Consider the following 16,020-nt stretch of genomic DNA (forward strand, 5'->3'; position numbering starts at 1 on the left):
ATTTCAGAATTTGAAAGTACTTTATTTTTTTTTGTATTAAAAAAAGGCAGAAGGGTAAAAAATACCCCTCAATTTTTATTTAATAGCTATTTTTATCTTTCGTTATGCTATGTGGTCAATTATATCCCCGTCGTCTACAAATTTGTCATCCTACGCTCCAAACTAATGATTTCCCCAATTTCAACTCAAATTACCCATTTAAAATCGATCCTTTTTTTAATCTGATTGACACATAGTATAGCATAGGATAAATACATACGTGTAGTTGGGTCGTCTTTCCTTTTCTAGTTTACATAATATAAAAAAAAAAACTACATAATTAGACGTACTTCACTACCATATATATTATTATTACATATACCTTCAAAATATTACGTATTTTATCACTAACTAAGAGTTTCCTACCATATATTGCTACCAAATACACTAAAATAGAGAGAGACAAGCGAGACAAGGAGGAAGGCGAACGAGATTCATTATGTATCCCAGATATTTGCGAATCACACTAGATACATGTATCTGTATGTATCTTATGTGATTCACATGTATCTGGTATACCAGATAGATAGGAGAGTGACGAGTGAGATGAGCAAGAATTGTTATTTACCCCAGATACATGCGAATTTATTTGGATATAATGTATAACAAATTATACCTAATTTTGACAAATCTGATAAGATACATAATATTATAAACTGGAGTATATTTCAACAATCAACTCCTAAATTACTGAGATTTAGGTAAGTTTCCCTACAAAAAAATTAGTATCATTATATTTAATTTCATCGTTTTCCCGCATAATTAGTACCCCAATATTACATGACACATGTGAAATAAAAATATAAAAAATGATGTATGTTGATTAAAATATTAAAAAAAAATACTTTGATAGATTATATACATATTTATTTTAAAACCACACCACTATAGATTATATACATATTTATTTTAAAATCAGAACATTCAATAAGATGTAGAAGAGTAAAAAGTCATCAAAAAGATGTAGAAGAGTACAAAACGCTCTTAAGTTATGCAAAATAAAAATATTCTTCATTAATAGTGTGGTTTAAAAAATCTCTATTATTACCTTTAGAATAAAAAATGCTCATTTTCTCATAAACCTATTATTATTTTTTAAAACAATACGTTGATTCAAAGTAATAATAAGACTATTTTTGAATTTTCTTTTCTTCTTTTTTCCTTTTTTCAATTTTTTGGGGCTCTTTCTTGTGCCTTTTATATTTCACCCTTTGATAGTGGGCATGTACTAATGAAAAAATAATTTAGTTTTTAACGAAATTGTGGTTAATACATAACATCTTGTATTGATACATAAACTTTCATCTTATATTTGAGTTTGATACATTGATAACTGATACATAACCATTCGATAAATTTATGGTTGATATGTTGAAGATTGTTGTATTAGCTTCAAAGAATAAATGAATCAGATCAAAATACTACCTGATACATTACATAATCTACTTCATGAAACAGAACATAATATGATACATTAGAGTAGCAGATACATATCGAACTTATGTAAAGATATTAATGATAATATTTTTTAACCAAAGTATTGACAATAAAGAAATTTTTATACTCAACTATTAACTGATGATATAATTACTCAACTTCACATAATTTTAAAATATTTTGATCTTTGTCCCTTTTTTTTTTTTTTAAAAAAAAAAACAGGTACACTATAGCATTGTCTTTGCTAAAAACATTTCATTATTCGAAAATGCTTTATTTTTCTTATTATTAAAATTACAATACTATAGTATTTCCTTTTCCATTTTTGCTACACTATATAGTATATGGGGTTGTTTGCTAATAGAATTTCAGTATTTGTAATTGCTAGGCTTTACAACAAGAATTGCCTTAGAAGCAAATCCAAATTCCCCTTTACTTCTGTATCAAGTGTTCGTATCACAATCCGGATCTTGTCCTTACGGAGCTCTCCGTCTTCTCCCTCCTCTTCGATTTCTGTATAACAAAAGCAATTCACATTTGCATGTGAATCGATTTTCATCAGATCCACTGCTACATATCTATTGTTTCATCAGGTATGCTCAATTTCCTGCGTCTTTTAGTTTTTTGTTTTTATTACATTTTTTTCTGGAGATTTTTTTGAATTTTTGGGTGATTCAAGAGTTTTGTTTATTCATTTGGTGTTTGGATCTAATGTGTTTATATAATGCCCGGTAGTGGCGGAGTGTAATTGTCCGTTGAAGGTTATACCTGGCTCCGTCCCTGAATTGCCTGGATGAAGGAGGATTAATTGATTAGATGTAAATTTCCAGCATTTTTTGCTGCTAGTAATTAATTGAACTGTTGTTTACTGATCAAATAAAAAGAAGAGGAGGGTGAGTACCGTAGGTTGATGACAGCTAGAATAACTCAGCCATATAATGTAAGTAATAAGGAAGACGCAGACTGTAGAGGATTCGTATTGTTGATTCCAACTAGCGACATAGTTAGTTGATTAAAAGACCTTTTTTTTTGAAATCTTAGCTCTGTTTTGAGTATTTTAGTACTTGGGGGTGGTCAATCTGAATTTTGCAACATACATTATTGTCCATAAAGTTTTGCTTTTTCTGAAGATTAAATGATCATTTGGAGGTGTACTAGATTTTATTTGAAAATACATCTTTCTCTGGGCGGATCCTAGTTGGAGCCACTCGGTGTCTGTGAACCCATGCTTCTGGCTCTAGATGTGTAGGCTTACTAGACATTTTTTCAGTACAGGATTATACATTATATAGTGCACCCATGTTTGGAAATGGTTTCGGAACAACTGCCAGTATAAATATGTATCCTGATTGCATATTTTAGTAAGCATACATTGCCATCCAAATGGTTTATTTGTTCACTACCAGTATAAATATGTAATTATGTATCAATTGATTTGTTATTTAGTAAGCATATGTTGCCGGTATATCCTTCTTTTCTTCTTTCATCAGTCAAGGTGTGCATAAGCGGGCCAGGATACCACGATTATTTAAAAAATTCTTTCTTTTCTTCTTTCATTTTCCCAAGTTCGCTATTTCCACTTGAAAAGGGCACACATACATATTGATAATATATTGATTCAGAAGATCTTTACATTATCAGTATACTTTTACTTTCCACGATAGGCTAGTAATATAATCTTTGTTACTAATCAAATGCTTGTCATAGAAAATCACCTCTAATTAATTTCTAACCAATCTAATAGGCTAAATATCATTTACACCTTTTTTAATATGTAAAAACTGAACTCATTTGTGACAAAAATACCAGTACTTCCTGATATGTCTTGTCCAACTCCCAAGCCCCATCACTAATGTCTTTCTTCCTTTCTTTTTTGTTTTACAAAGTCATTTATTCATTTCCTTTTTTTTTTAACGAAATAACTCTTTTCGTATAGAATGTGACTCCTCCTCTTCTACTGCTGAATTTGTTGCTTCAATTCTCTTAGTACAGTTACTAAACCAATTAAATATGACTTGATATTCAGATTACCCAATAAGAGTTCTCTATTTAAATGACTTTGACTTTGGATATGTAGTCAAGAAGAAGGTATACTTTGGAGAGGTGTTCTACTTGCAAAAAGAATAAACTCTAGGTGCACCAGGAGAGTCTCAATCCCTAAACGGCAAACGCTATAGTCTATGGTAAAATAAGTTTGTGCCAGAATCCGTGCAAACTCTTTTTTATAACTAGGAGATGGTCAATGTATAAGATCATGGTAAAGACAACTGGCGTGGATGTAGACCTCAGAAGGAGAGTGACCAGTATCTTCAATTTAGGTTTAAATCCAAAAGCCTCAATTTGTTCAACGAGGGCTGATAACAGTTGGAGGCTTGGAGCACTAAACTCAGGTGAAAGGTCGAGGATTAGGAGACAGACATTTCGCTGCATTTGATGTGTATATTGTGTAAGAGAGCATCACGACTAGAAGCAAATGATTCATTGAGATGGTCCTTTAACGAAAAAGGATACTCAGCTAATCTGGGCACAAACTACAAAGTACTGGCATAATTTGAACACTGCGAGAGATGTAACCCACTAAACTGGGAATGGGATGAGCATCATTATTCTTCTGCATTTGGTGAAAGCATAGTTGGTTTTTTTGGTGTTAGATATTCAATATGGCCCTAGCAGGACTTAGAAAATTCTTCTTTCTATTTTTATAAGGAGACAGAAAATTCTCTTTACATGCATTTACTTTCACTTCTTGGGGTTTGGTCATTCTGGCAAAAGCCTTCGTGCTTCTACTTTACTTGGAGAAGTGCTTAATGGACATTGACTTTCAGAAGTCGATTTTTTTTTGGTGGGTGGGTGGGAGTGGGGATAGGTTTCAAGTCCAGTCAATATGATCTGGTGAATTTTCTTCACAAATTGATGAGTTTTACCTTTTGATCCCTTGCAACTGTCCTCTTTCACCCCTTCCTTTTTGGAATGTTATTAATATTTTCTGGTTGTCTTTATGCGTCTTCCTATTTTCGTGCTTATAGTGCTATATTTATTGTAATTGCAGGTTGCAAGGTGATCCCAGTTGCTTAAATTATCGTACTCATTTTCTCTGCTTCCATTCATCTATGTTTGGGAGTCTTGTGGATGCTCCTGCCAACAGTCCACATCTACGAAGGTCTGGAAGTCGAGCGGTTGTTTCTGATATTGGTAAGAAAAGTTGTCCCTTTGATGTGCTATGTGATGCTTGCTCTCCGTTTTGTTCAGGTGTTATGTCAAATAGACTGTTTATAGTTGTAATCTGCTAGGTACGGTTGATCTTGGAGGGAGTCCTGTAGAAGCCCTATTGCATAGTATAGAGGTCAATGAAATGAAGGGTGTGACCACACCTTTGAGCACCGCAGCCATAATGCCATCACCTGTTCTTTTATGGAGATTTAAGGTATGATCTTTTATGACTTTCAGTATATGAACATTTGATCTTTATGGTATGTTTGTGATTTTAAGATCAGGATCAGGCCTAAGTTATCAAGATCTGTAATATGGTTTGAAACTGATCTAAAACTATTTTTTTTTTTTTTTTTTTGAGAATGGTCACTTTTATTCATCAGCATAACAACTATATAGTTAGCAATATTTACAAGCTCGATCCCTTGCTCATGTTACGAGGCTTCCAAAATTGTAGAATGGATTCAGCAATCCTCTACAAAAGATTCTTTGCACCAAAAATGCAAATTATAAATACAATTCATTTTAACTACTTAACTAGAACTAGTCATATTTTCATAACATCTATTGTTCCTTTCCTTTCATATGGCCCACCAAATGCAAGCTGGGATAATATTCCACCACTTCTTCTGTTTTGCCATTCTTCCGTCATAATTCCAGCTTTTCAAGAGGTCACTAGGGTTTCCTGGCATTGTCCAATATTTTCTTAGCTAAAGTCAGAAAGAGGTCACTAGTGATCTAAAGCTAGTTTTATGGTTCATGTTTGATATTTGTTTGTCATAGTTTGAAGTTAGGATTCAATTTTTTCCTGGTTCGAAAAGTCTATATGTCTGGATTTGCAAATTTTTAACATGAATAAGACAAAAGTTTGACGAATTATTCTCCATGCTGGAGCTGATGAAAAAGAAAAATGCAATAGCAATATATTTGTAGCACAAATTTGTACACAAATTATTATAATTGCAATACAACATAACGAAAAATAATAACCTAGAAAACATCCTATTAACATGCTATTTTCCACAAAATTGATGGTATTAAGTTTGCTTCATCAATAGTACTCTCTCTGGCCTATCTTATGCAACACCACTTGATCACACCATTAAGATATCAACTTGACTTGTGTATAATATGGTAGAAATTAATTAAGTACTAGTTAAGCTTATATTGTAGAGGAAATGCTGCATCAATGTTCAATCCAATTAGTTAGATGAATTTGAATTTTAAATCTTGTGTGTTATTTGAAGAATGGTGTCAAACATTGACAAGGATAAAAAATGATTTCACATGTTTGAATTCTGTTTCAGCCTGGTAGTTAAATGGAAAAAGGTAGAGTGGTAGGCCTGTTATTCACCGAGTTATGGAACCTTGCTCTAGCTAGCCCTCGGGGATTTCTTGGTTATAAAAAAATTGGGATAGAAATACAAAAAAAGTAATAATAATTCATAAAAGTACGAAAAAAAGAGAATGAGTGAAAACTAGGAAGCAAAATGATGCAAGGGAATATATCAGGGAGAAAGAGAGAGAGTCATCTTCTACTATATTGTTGTCTGGCCACGAGACTATGGTGGGATATGTTCAATTGGTTTGGTATGTTTTGGGTGATGCCAAGGACTGTGAAGCACCTGTTGTTTTGCCAGAAAGCTGGAAGAAGCAGGAGAAAGAACAGCGCATGGAATGTTGTTCCTCTAGCTATGATGTGGATCATATGGAGAGAGAAATATGAGGGCTTTTGAAGGGGTAGAAATGAGTTTTGGCCAGTTGAGGAGTAATCTTCGATCCCTCATTTATTTTTGGTGCACCCTTGTAGTTCCATGATGTATAGAGGATTGGGTGTCTTTTGCAGAGAACCATATCTTTTTGGAGGTTCTTTACTTTTTGGTATACTTCTTGTATATGGCCAACTTTGGCCTTTTGATTTTATGAAATGAAATTGTTTACCAGAGAGAGAGAGAGAGAGAGAGAGTATGTACTTCTCTAGCCAAAAGCTAATCAGGACAAGCCCAATCTACATTTGAGACATTTTATAACCAACTTTGAACGGTGTATACAGTAGGATCTCACCGTCGCCAAAGTATGGCTTTTCATAGAAAAACTCAAACCAGTCTGGACTTTGGAGTGCCTCTCCAACACTACTTGGATGATGCTTTAGTCTTTGCTTTCTCCATAAGTTCCTGCGTCTGATAGCATTTTGTTTCTTTAGAAGGACGATAGATTAGGATTTTGGACAAAGCAGTGAATTATAGAACCATTGCCCACCTGAAGCTGTTCTGTTTCTAGAAATTAGCTATTACTTTATCTAGAATTTAGCAGCTTACTTGGACATAGTAATGGGGCTCATCAGTATTATCTCATTGGAGACAGTATCTTAGGAATGTTGCCCATGAAAAATGATTATGTGATTTTCATGTAGGTCGCTCCAAGAGTGGTAAGTTGACTAATAATATATATACGTCCTTAAAAAATGTTGGTTTGCTTCCCTTTGTTATTTCTTCAACTTTAATCATCCATGGGGCCTCTTTTCCTGCTTTTCTGTTTGTTGATGTTGTTGCTATTTTCTTTGATTTGTTTTCTTATTCTTCTCTGAAGAAAATGAAATGTTCTCTTATGGGTCTATGTATGTTATTGTGTTCAGGTACTTTTGTTCCTCATTTGGGGTGTCAGTTGTTGCAAGGTTAGTATGACCAACTTTTTCGGTTAAGTACTTGGTTCACATATTTGTATCATCTTTAATGAGTATTTTCTCTTAATTTGCAGATCAGCTGGGATTCAGTCATGAGAATGAGCGTAAACCTCCGCGATCTATTCTTATATGAGGCTTTTCTTTATTACAATCCTCTTCTCCTTGTGGTTAGTGAAGATCATTATAATACTAGGTTATGCAATAGTCCTTTCTGCAACATTTCCTCTGATTTGCATTTATTTGGTTTTGGTGCTGCAGACCATGATGGTTTGGTTTTGGGGCATAAACCTATGGGTTTTTGCGCAGGCTAATGTCAACTATGCTAAAATTTTTGACCTTGATCAGAATCATCTCACTCACAGAGAGATTTGGAAGGTAAGTTACACTTGTCATGAGCCTATATAGTTCGCAAGTTGATGCATCATGCATCTAACCAACTCATATTTCGCTTAAATGCTTTAGTGCTGATGCATTTGTTGCAAGAATATGCTCATTAAACTTTCTAGGGAAACGTCATTTACCCGCTAAAAGTGCAATATGTGAATTTACACTACATTCTTAAGCATGGTTAACTATTATTTGGGTTTACTTTTGTCTCGATAGCTAACTGTGGAACTTTGAGCATTAAGGCTTGGCAATATAAGCCTGTTTCTCAGTGAAGATTGTACAGCCTTTTCGAAAATATTGCAGTAAGATTTGAATATCAGATCAGATGTCATGTATTAAATAAAGCTGCCTGTTTTTATGTGATGCATCATGTCACTTACATTGATAAGCCATGGTATGTGAAGTCTAAACGATTGCCTCATTCCAATCAGATTGAAGGAAAGAAATAGAAGGAGAAACTAATCTCTATTGCATGACATTTGCTTCCTTAGTTCTCCTTGAACTGGCTGTTAGATTTTTGTTTTCCTTGTACAAACAGAATTAAATTAAAAGTCTCTTGATAATGCAGTGCGCTACTTGGATGACGATGATTGTGCCGACAAGCATGACAGCCTATCTGTATCTCTACTCACATGGAGAAGTTTCGTTAGCTGCATCTCAACCAGTGTAATAGATGCTTCCTTCCCATTTGATTGTTAACGGTCTTTTGTTTATCCAATTTAAGTCATATTCAATCTGAACTATTGTCGTTGTTCCTGGAAAAGCTTCTGATCAAATTCTTAAAAGGGAAGAGGAGCATTTTTGGTTCATAATAATTGCCCAACTTCTTTTCGGGCTTGGAAGAGTTCAAATCAAGTTCTTCAGCTTGCCCATACTGTCATACAAAAATGCTCAAGTCTTGCAGTTGCATTGAATCAGAAGTATTATCTTGTTAAGGATTCAAAACTTCTAATTCTCCTCTTAACCAGCAAATTTGACATCAGAAATTTTGTATTTCTACACTTCTATTTTGAAAGCTGTGCCAAATGCTTCTGATTTTTAGGGGCAACTATTGTAGCAAAGTCTTACTGATCTTTAGTGTAATCACTCCATTTAATTGGCAGGTGCTGCAAAAATCCAGTAAATGTGATACTTTGTTTCTACTATTGTAATGAATCTTATGTCATTGCAGGTGCTCTTATATGCTGCTTTTGCCATGGCTCTGATTTTTCCATTTGATATTTTCTATTTGTCATCTCGCTACTTCTTTTTAAGGACTGTTTGGCGGATTGTTTTCCCATTCCAGGTATGTTTCTGTTAATCTAATACATTGAGAAATAGTTCTGACTTTTAGCCATAAAAATTCCCCGGTTGATCTCTCAATTTAAAAATCATTATGATACGAAGCTCTATATATTTTTCCTGAAAAACTTTGTAATTGACTTATCCTATATTGTATGGCACTTTCTTTCAATTGAAACCATTAATATCAGCATGGGTGATTATTTCATTATGTCAAATTTCCAGGTAACTTTGACTGGCATTTTAGTTAGAATTTTGAAGTATTTGAGTACTTTAGCAATAGTTGATATGGCAGAACTAGTTATCTTTTAAATAGAGTTTCATTGTCTTCAAACGCCAATCATTCCATATAGATCTGGTTGGATTTGGCGGAAAGATATATTCCTTCTCCCCTAAAGTGGATTCTTGTTTGACTTTTCGAAGTATATATACTGCCTCAGAGCATTTCCATGTTAGTTTTGCAGTATCATGAAGCACCTTTAGAGGATTAACCATTTACATTCAAAATTCTAACCATCATGTGGATCATGCTTACAAAGATTCCTGAAATTAATGTCAAAAATGAAATATGTCATGCTAATTTTGATAGAGGGGTTCCATATTATTATTTGTCTGATGTCATGAATTGTTTCTTTTTGGTGTGGATGCAGGCAATATCATTTGCTGACTTCTTTCTGGCTGATATATTCACTTCTATGTCCAAGGTATGCATCCTCTTCTTCTCGGCCCCAAAAGAAAAGAGGACCCATAACTCATTAGTTTGTGTGTATATTTTTGTATAATGTGACATAGCTTAGTTCATATTTTCAACAAACAATTTTTGTCACAAGTAGGATTTGTACCTTTTTTTTGGTTTTCTAGTACACATTTCTTTTCGATACAATCTAGTGTGTCACATCTATTTTTTTGTGATGAAGTATGTGACATCTATTTCTTAGGATTAGTTCATTACTAGCTTGGTGGAAAACTATATTTGGAAAATCGTAAACGTTTCCTCATCTTTCTTGTTCATACTTTAGTATTTGATATTGTTATTTAGCTTTATTTCATGATTATTTACCTACTGGAGCACTATAGGACCATATTCCAAGCTGCATAAACTTCTGACTTCAGATTTATCATCATATTAATGCATTGGTTAGGTTGTACCATCATTGTTGTGGATGGGCAAAATTGTTAGTTGATATCTCATGAAATATCTTGACGGCTTTGCTTAAAGAAGATGTTACTGCCATAGCAGGTCAATTTCATGTCACGAAAACAAAGAACTGATCTAACTTTAGGTTCTGCTAGTTTGGGTTCAATTTGTTGACTCTTGAGTGAACCACAATAAGTCCAAAATAAAGCAAGAACCTAAGAAGTTTTCTCATCTCAATGCTCTGAGACTTGGTCCTTTAACTCTTTCAAAAGCTGCCAACTTCTCTAACTTTCTGTCATCTTCGTTCATCCTCTTGTTTTCTGAGATCAAAGTGATTCTTTATTATCTACCCATATCATTAACGTGGTTGATATACTGATCTGAAATTCTTCCCTAAAGCAATTGATCTTCCTGGAACATCCTTGTTCTGTGTATTGTCAATTGAGCCAGAAGAAAAGCATTAGACTAAGTTACCCTGTTACAACCTGATTTGACATTCCATACCCAGAGTGCTTGCTCTCAGATTTAGTTTGTCCTTTAGACGGTGAACTATAAACTCTTACGAGTTGTCTGCTTCACTTTGGGCATGAACCAAAACTGAGTCCAGTCAAATCAATCTCATATATACTTGTCTTGAATAGGTTAGACAAGTGAAAGATTATCTATTCCATTATACAGCCTAGTATTTTTTTTGTGGAAGCTTTCATATTTGGTGATCAAAGCCTTGTAGATGTACAAACTTTCACCTGTTTGTGTCTTACCTATTGTTGTAGCTTCTCATAGAGAGTGTTGTGGCATAACTTCTGTCACCTGGTGTGCAATGCCCAATATTTTCATCCTTTTTGTGCAGGTATTTTCAGATTTGGAGCGTTCCGTTTGTAGAATGGTTCATCGACAGGTTAGTTCCTCTCTGTCCTATGCTTTTGATGAGAAGAATGACAACTGACATGACATTGCTAGATTTTTCTTTTTTGTGATAATACAAATTGCATTTAGTGGTATCAACAAGAGAGGGTTGGTCTAGTGGAAGAGACCCTCCACCTCACATGAAGTTTGTTATCCAAGTCACTGAGGGGGAAACACCACTATTGGTTCGTGGGGAGTTGGAATCTACAATTTGGACACGAAAAAACAATGTTGCATTTATTTGAATCACTGTCTTTCCAGGCTCCAGCTATGATGTATAATTAGCTTCATCCCCTGCTGTAAAATTGTGTCCACCCATCACTTGTCCATTCATTTAAAAGTTATGATCAGTGCACTAATATTTCCACAAAACAAATTCAGCTTCAGATCAGTATCTGTGCAGTGTTATAGTCTGAAGTTGAAGAAATTTTTAATGGACTAGGTGACCAACTGTCTTCTCTTATGGTTCACTCAAGTCAAGAAATGATTGGTTCTTTTAGGGTTCATAATAATCTAGCAGAATAGTCGGATTGACATATATGCAATACTGATCCTTCCATTCTGTTCCTCAGTCAAATTAGTGGAACTTGCTCAGTCTGTTGATTTAGCTGCAAAATTATAATTATGATAATTACTATTTTTTTATTAAGGTAAAGTTGTATTCCTCAGCAATGAGGGAATGCTGGCAACCACCAAAAAGATTTATATCAGTGACCAAAGAAGAACCAAATCAACGAAGCTATTTCTAAAATATAAAGAAGAACTAAAGTCTAAAATCTGTCTGTGATTTACATCAGTGATAATTACTATTATTATTTTGAAAGTAAAAGGTATAGACTTTGCTGCATTATCCGCCCTTTGAAAGGATTTCTATAATTGAAAAAGAGAGTTGTTTCCCTACGTTTGAAAAAGTAGTAGGACCGTGTTTTCTACTAATAATTTTCAGTTTATATATGTCTATATTTACATATAAGAGTAGGTGATCAGGATCTGCGATTTTTGCTGCCTCTGTAATAGAGAATCTTTTAGAATTTGGCAAATTTGAAGAATTTTTTGTGAATGCTTGCTCTATTACCTGAAAGATAACCAATGGCATAAGCAGGTTGCTACCATTGCATGGTTTGAAGCCGATTCTGTTTGTGGAAGTCATGCTGTTGCAATTCCCATCGTTCTTGTATTGCCTTATCTTTTTCGTCTGTTTCAATGTCTTCGGCAATATAAGGATACTAGAGAGAGGACTACCCTGTTGAATGGTAAATTCTTGTCTTTTGCCTTTTTGTTGGTAAGGAAGAGTGAGTAGCTTTGTTGGTAAATGCCAGTCTGCATTTTCTTCTAAAGATTTTTTTTTGACGCTTTACTTTGAAAGGAGCAATTTCTCTCTGAATAAATAGCGCATACTAGTTGCTGCTTTTAACAATGATTAAAACTCGAAGAGCTGATGAAGGGAAGTGGGGAGAGAGATCACTAGCCTTCATTTAACTGTGGAACTAAGAATACCTGGTTGGCTTTGAGGCTCATTTGGTGGGCTGAAATTTTCTGGAAACTGGTTGACCTTGAACATATAGTAGTAAGTTTTAGTGCTGATTTGAAGATTAAAGCCTGAAGACTTAACAAGTCTGTGCTGATTCATTGTGAATAGCAATTACTGGGAGAATGGAGTAAAAGAGGATGATGAATAATTTAATGCTTTACTTATCCTGCTCTTTGTAATCTTGGTTTCTTTCTATGCTTACATCTTTTGCTCCCTAAAAGAAAAACGTCTCTGAAGTATCCTGGAGTGTCTCACATAATTTACAGTGTTACTCCATTTCATTGTTGACCCTACGAAAAGTAGTAATGTTCCAAGTTCTTCATTTGTTAAGGGTGATCTTATACATAAGCTCTCTCTCTTCAACTTGCTTTTACTTTTTCAGGTTTCAGCTTAACATTGGGTCAATACTTAATAGTGCTAATTGTCATTAACATTTCATTTCAGCGTTGAAATATTCGACTGCAGTACCTGTGATATTTCTCTCAGCTCTTAAGTATCACGTCTTCCCTGACAGCTGGGTTAATATTTATCGTCCTTTATGGCTTCTGTCCGGTGTGGTGAACTCACTCTACTCATTCTATTGGGATCTGACAAGAGATTGGGACTTGAGGTCAGTGACATCTTTTTCATGCTAATTCTTCGGAGCTTTAGCTAATTTTTTGGACTGCATGCAGGCACCAATGCTTTAGTTGTTTTGCACCCAGTTATTGCTCATCCGACTCACGCTTTGATTTGGTTATCTATATTTTTCTTTGATTTTGCTGCCTTCCAATTGTTTCAACTGATATGCTGTGTATTTAGCATCCCAAATGTTGACATTGTTAAAATGACAAAATTCTTCCTCCCACTACTATAACAAAATCAACAACATACTCCACAAGTGGGGTCTGTGGAGGTTAAGATGTATGCAGACCTTACTCCTACTTTTGTGGGGTACTAATATAACAGAGTACGACCGTTTATTGATGTGACATCCTTTCAATCAAACTTCTCTACCTTTCCACATTTTAAATTACATGTTTATTACTTCGTGGGCAACAAATTAGCTTGTTACTCTTAAGCTTCACAAAGTACTGCATAGAGATTGGATATTGAGTTCACATGTTTGTGGTTTTACCTATTTTGCATAGAATCTTCTGGAAATGGATTTGTAGACTCCACTCTTCTACTCTATCACTGTCTCCTAATACATTTATTCTATCTCTCTTGATGCCTCATTCCATCTATTTCTTAATCTATCTCTCTTGATGCCTCCTTCCATTTATTTCCGTAATTCTAGACAAAATATTGTATAAACCCTTCTTGAAATCTATGTTTTTTTCCATTGAATTCCTAAAGTTGTTAAAGGAGCATATACGTTTCACAAACTCTGACAATAAAATAAGGGGTGAAGGCTCATCAATTTCAAGAGTTGTGAACACTTCACACAAAAAATTGAAGCAAAGATGACAAAGGTACTTGCGAAAAAAGTTGACAGAGATACTAGAATAAAAGATTATAAGACAATGAAAATGTAGTCCAAGGGGATGCCTACAACTACAAAAAGTCGTATCAGATCTGTATTTTGGTTCTTCATTGAATCATCATTTAGGCATAAACTCCACTTGAAATGAAAATGGTGAGGGATTGGTGAGACAAAGAAGTTATAGGAGATGGGCCCCAAGGGCTTTGTTCAGTGGTAAGAGCCCAGTGCAATATGTGGTTTAGGCGCATGTCACGTGGTCGAGCCTTGCCACGAACAAAAAACCTGGTATTAAAGTGGAGAAGGATAAAGGGGTAGGCTCATTGTTTGCTGAGTTACAAGACTTGGCCAGTTTACCCTGGGTGATTTCCTCGGTTACAAGGAGGCTATAAGAGATAGAGATAGGGGTTAAATGAGGAAGGGTGAGTCACAGTAATGATTAAAATGATGACTTGGAGGGGATGTGTAAAAAGTGGATTGCAGGAATCAATTCCCATGTTTTTTACTTTAATCACACATTTATAATGGTCTGCCACAATACCACTTCCCTTGTCCACTTCTTAATGTGCAGGAATGTCTTTTATTAGATGAGTCTTTCTGATATTGTTTTCATGTTACTTGAGTTAACTCAAATGTACTTCTTCTTTCTGCTAGTTGCTTCACTCGGATTTTCAAGTTCAGCAGACCAAATGCATTATCATACTTGTTGTATGGGCGGAAATGGGTAAGCCTATGCCTTTTGCTTATCACTACTGCTTCCATAATTTAGTAAGTTCATTCTACTGGCTGGTGAATTTGCCAGTTTCTTGTGTAATACAATTTATAGACATTGACATTTGTTTTCTAGATTAAAGTTGGAGGGAAAATTCGATGATTCTATTGGTGGTTCCTTTATTTTCATAAATCTGATTGAAGCTGGAATTGATGTTGGATTTTCTTGATAATTTTGACAAACATTATAATACGCTCCATAGATGAAGATTTTGATAGCCTCTATAAGTTGGCATATCTGATAAAATATCTTATCGTAAAGTATTGAGGGTGTAGTTCTCTGACTTTTGGGAATTTGCAGGTCTACTTTTGGGTAATTGGAACCAACCTCATCCTGCGATGTACATGGACATACAAGCTTTCTTCCCATCTCCGGCACAATTATCTCACTGTGTTCGCAATAGCCGCGCTTGAGATCTTCCGTCGTTTCCAGTGGGCTTTCTTCCGTGTAGAGAATGAGTGGAATAAAATGAACTCTAAACCAAATATTCAACTCTCCACGATTGACAAGCCAAATGATGAACAAAAATTACTCGACCCAAATGGTTACAGTGTATAGACTATGGAACATTACAGATCCTACCAACTTCATCGCTGGTTGACTGAACAACCTTCTCCAAACCAGGCAGAAAGGTTCAATGGGATCCCATTTTACCTCTTTTGCATATAACAATTTCTTGTCAATAGTATAGTATGATATTGAAGGTCAAGAGACATTTAGATAATTTACAAGATTCAACCGGCATTCATTTTTGGAAGACTAATCCCTTAGTTTTTTTTTAGGCCTTTTAATCATTTTCTTTGCAAGATACTTATGCCAATTTTTGAGTTAACATCCCTGGAGATGTTCCGAACTTTATGGGGTCTCTAGATGATTACATTTTCGTATCAGCAAATCATGCTGGAACTTATAATTCTTTGGCATATTGATGATCCCAATTTAATGAAAAGGACGGAACATCTGAGTTTTTGACAGTGTGGGACTGATGGGAATATTCGTTAGTTGCTTTTGTACTTTCAGTTTTTCCTAAACATTATAGTTCACTCCTGTTGTGTCACGTGCTGGTAGTGGTAGGGTTTTACTGTCTGTACTTCTTATGTTGTTATACATTATTGGTTACTTTATAAATATAGCATTTGTCCCTACTTTTATTCCAGCATTTGAAAAAAAAGAA

General features: G+C 34.7%; 1 protein-coding gene across 1 annotated transcript; it reads left to right on the forward strand.

Moving 5' to 3' along the window:
- Positions 1-1,810: 1,810 nt before the first annotated feature.
- Positions 1,811-15,991, forward strand: LOC129903230 (uncharacterized). Its single transcript, XM_055978735.1, has 14 exons — positions 1,811-2,069; positions 4,526-4,668; positions 4,767-4,900; positions 7,322-7,360; positions 7,444-7,536; positions 7,628-7,744; positions 8,325-8,420; positions 8,928-9,041; positions 9,688-9,741; positions 11,026-11,073; positions 12,184-12,334; positions 13,057-13,222; positions 14,729-14,798; positions 15,147-15,991. Exons 2-14 carry the CDS (start codon positions 4,587-4,589, stop codon positions 15,402-15,404), a joined length of 1,422 nt encoding a protein of 473 aa, XP_055834710.1. The 5' UTR covers positions 1,811-2,069; positions 4,526-4,586; the 3' UTR covers positions 15,405-15,991.
- The last annotated feature ends 29 nt before the right edge of the window (positions 15,992-16,020 follow it).

This window comes from Solanum dulcamara, chromosome 9 (assembly GCF_947179165.1).
Source record: "Solanum dulcamara chromosome 9, daSolDulc1.2, whole genome shotgun sequence".
In the NCBI taxonomy this organism is placed as follows: Eukaryota; Viridiplantae; Streptophyta; class Magnoliopsida; order Solanales; family Solanaceae; genus Solanum; species Solanum dulcamara.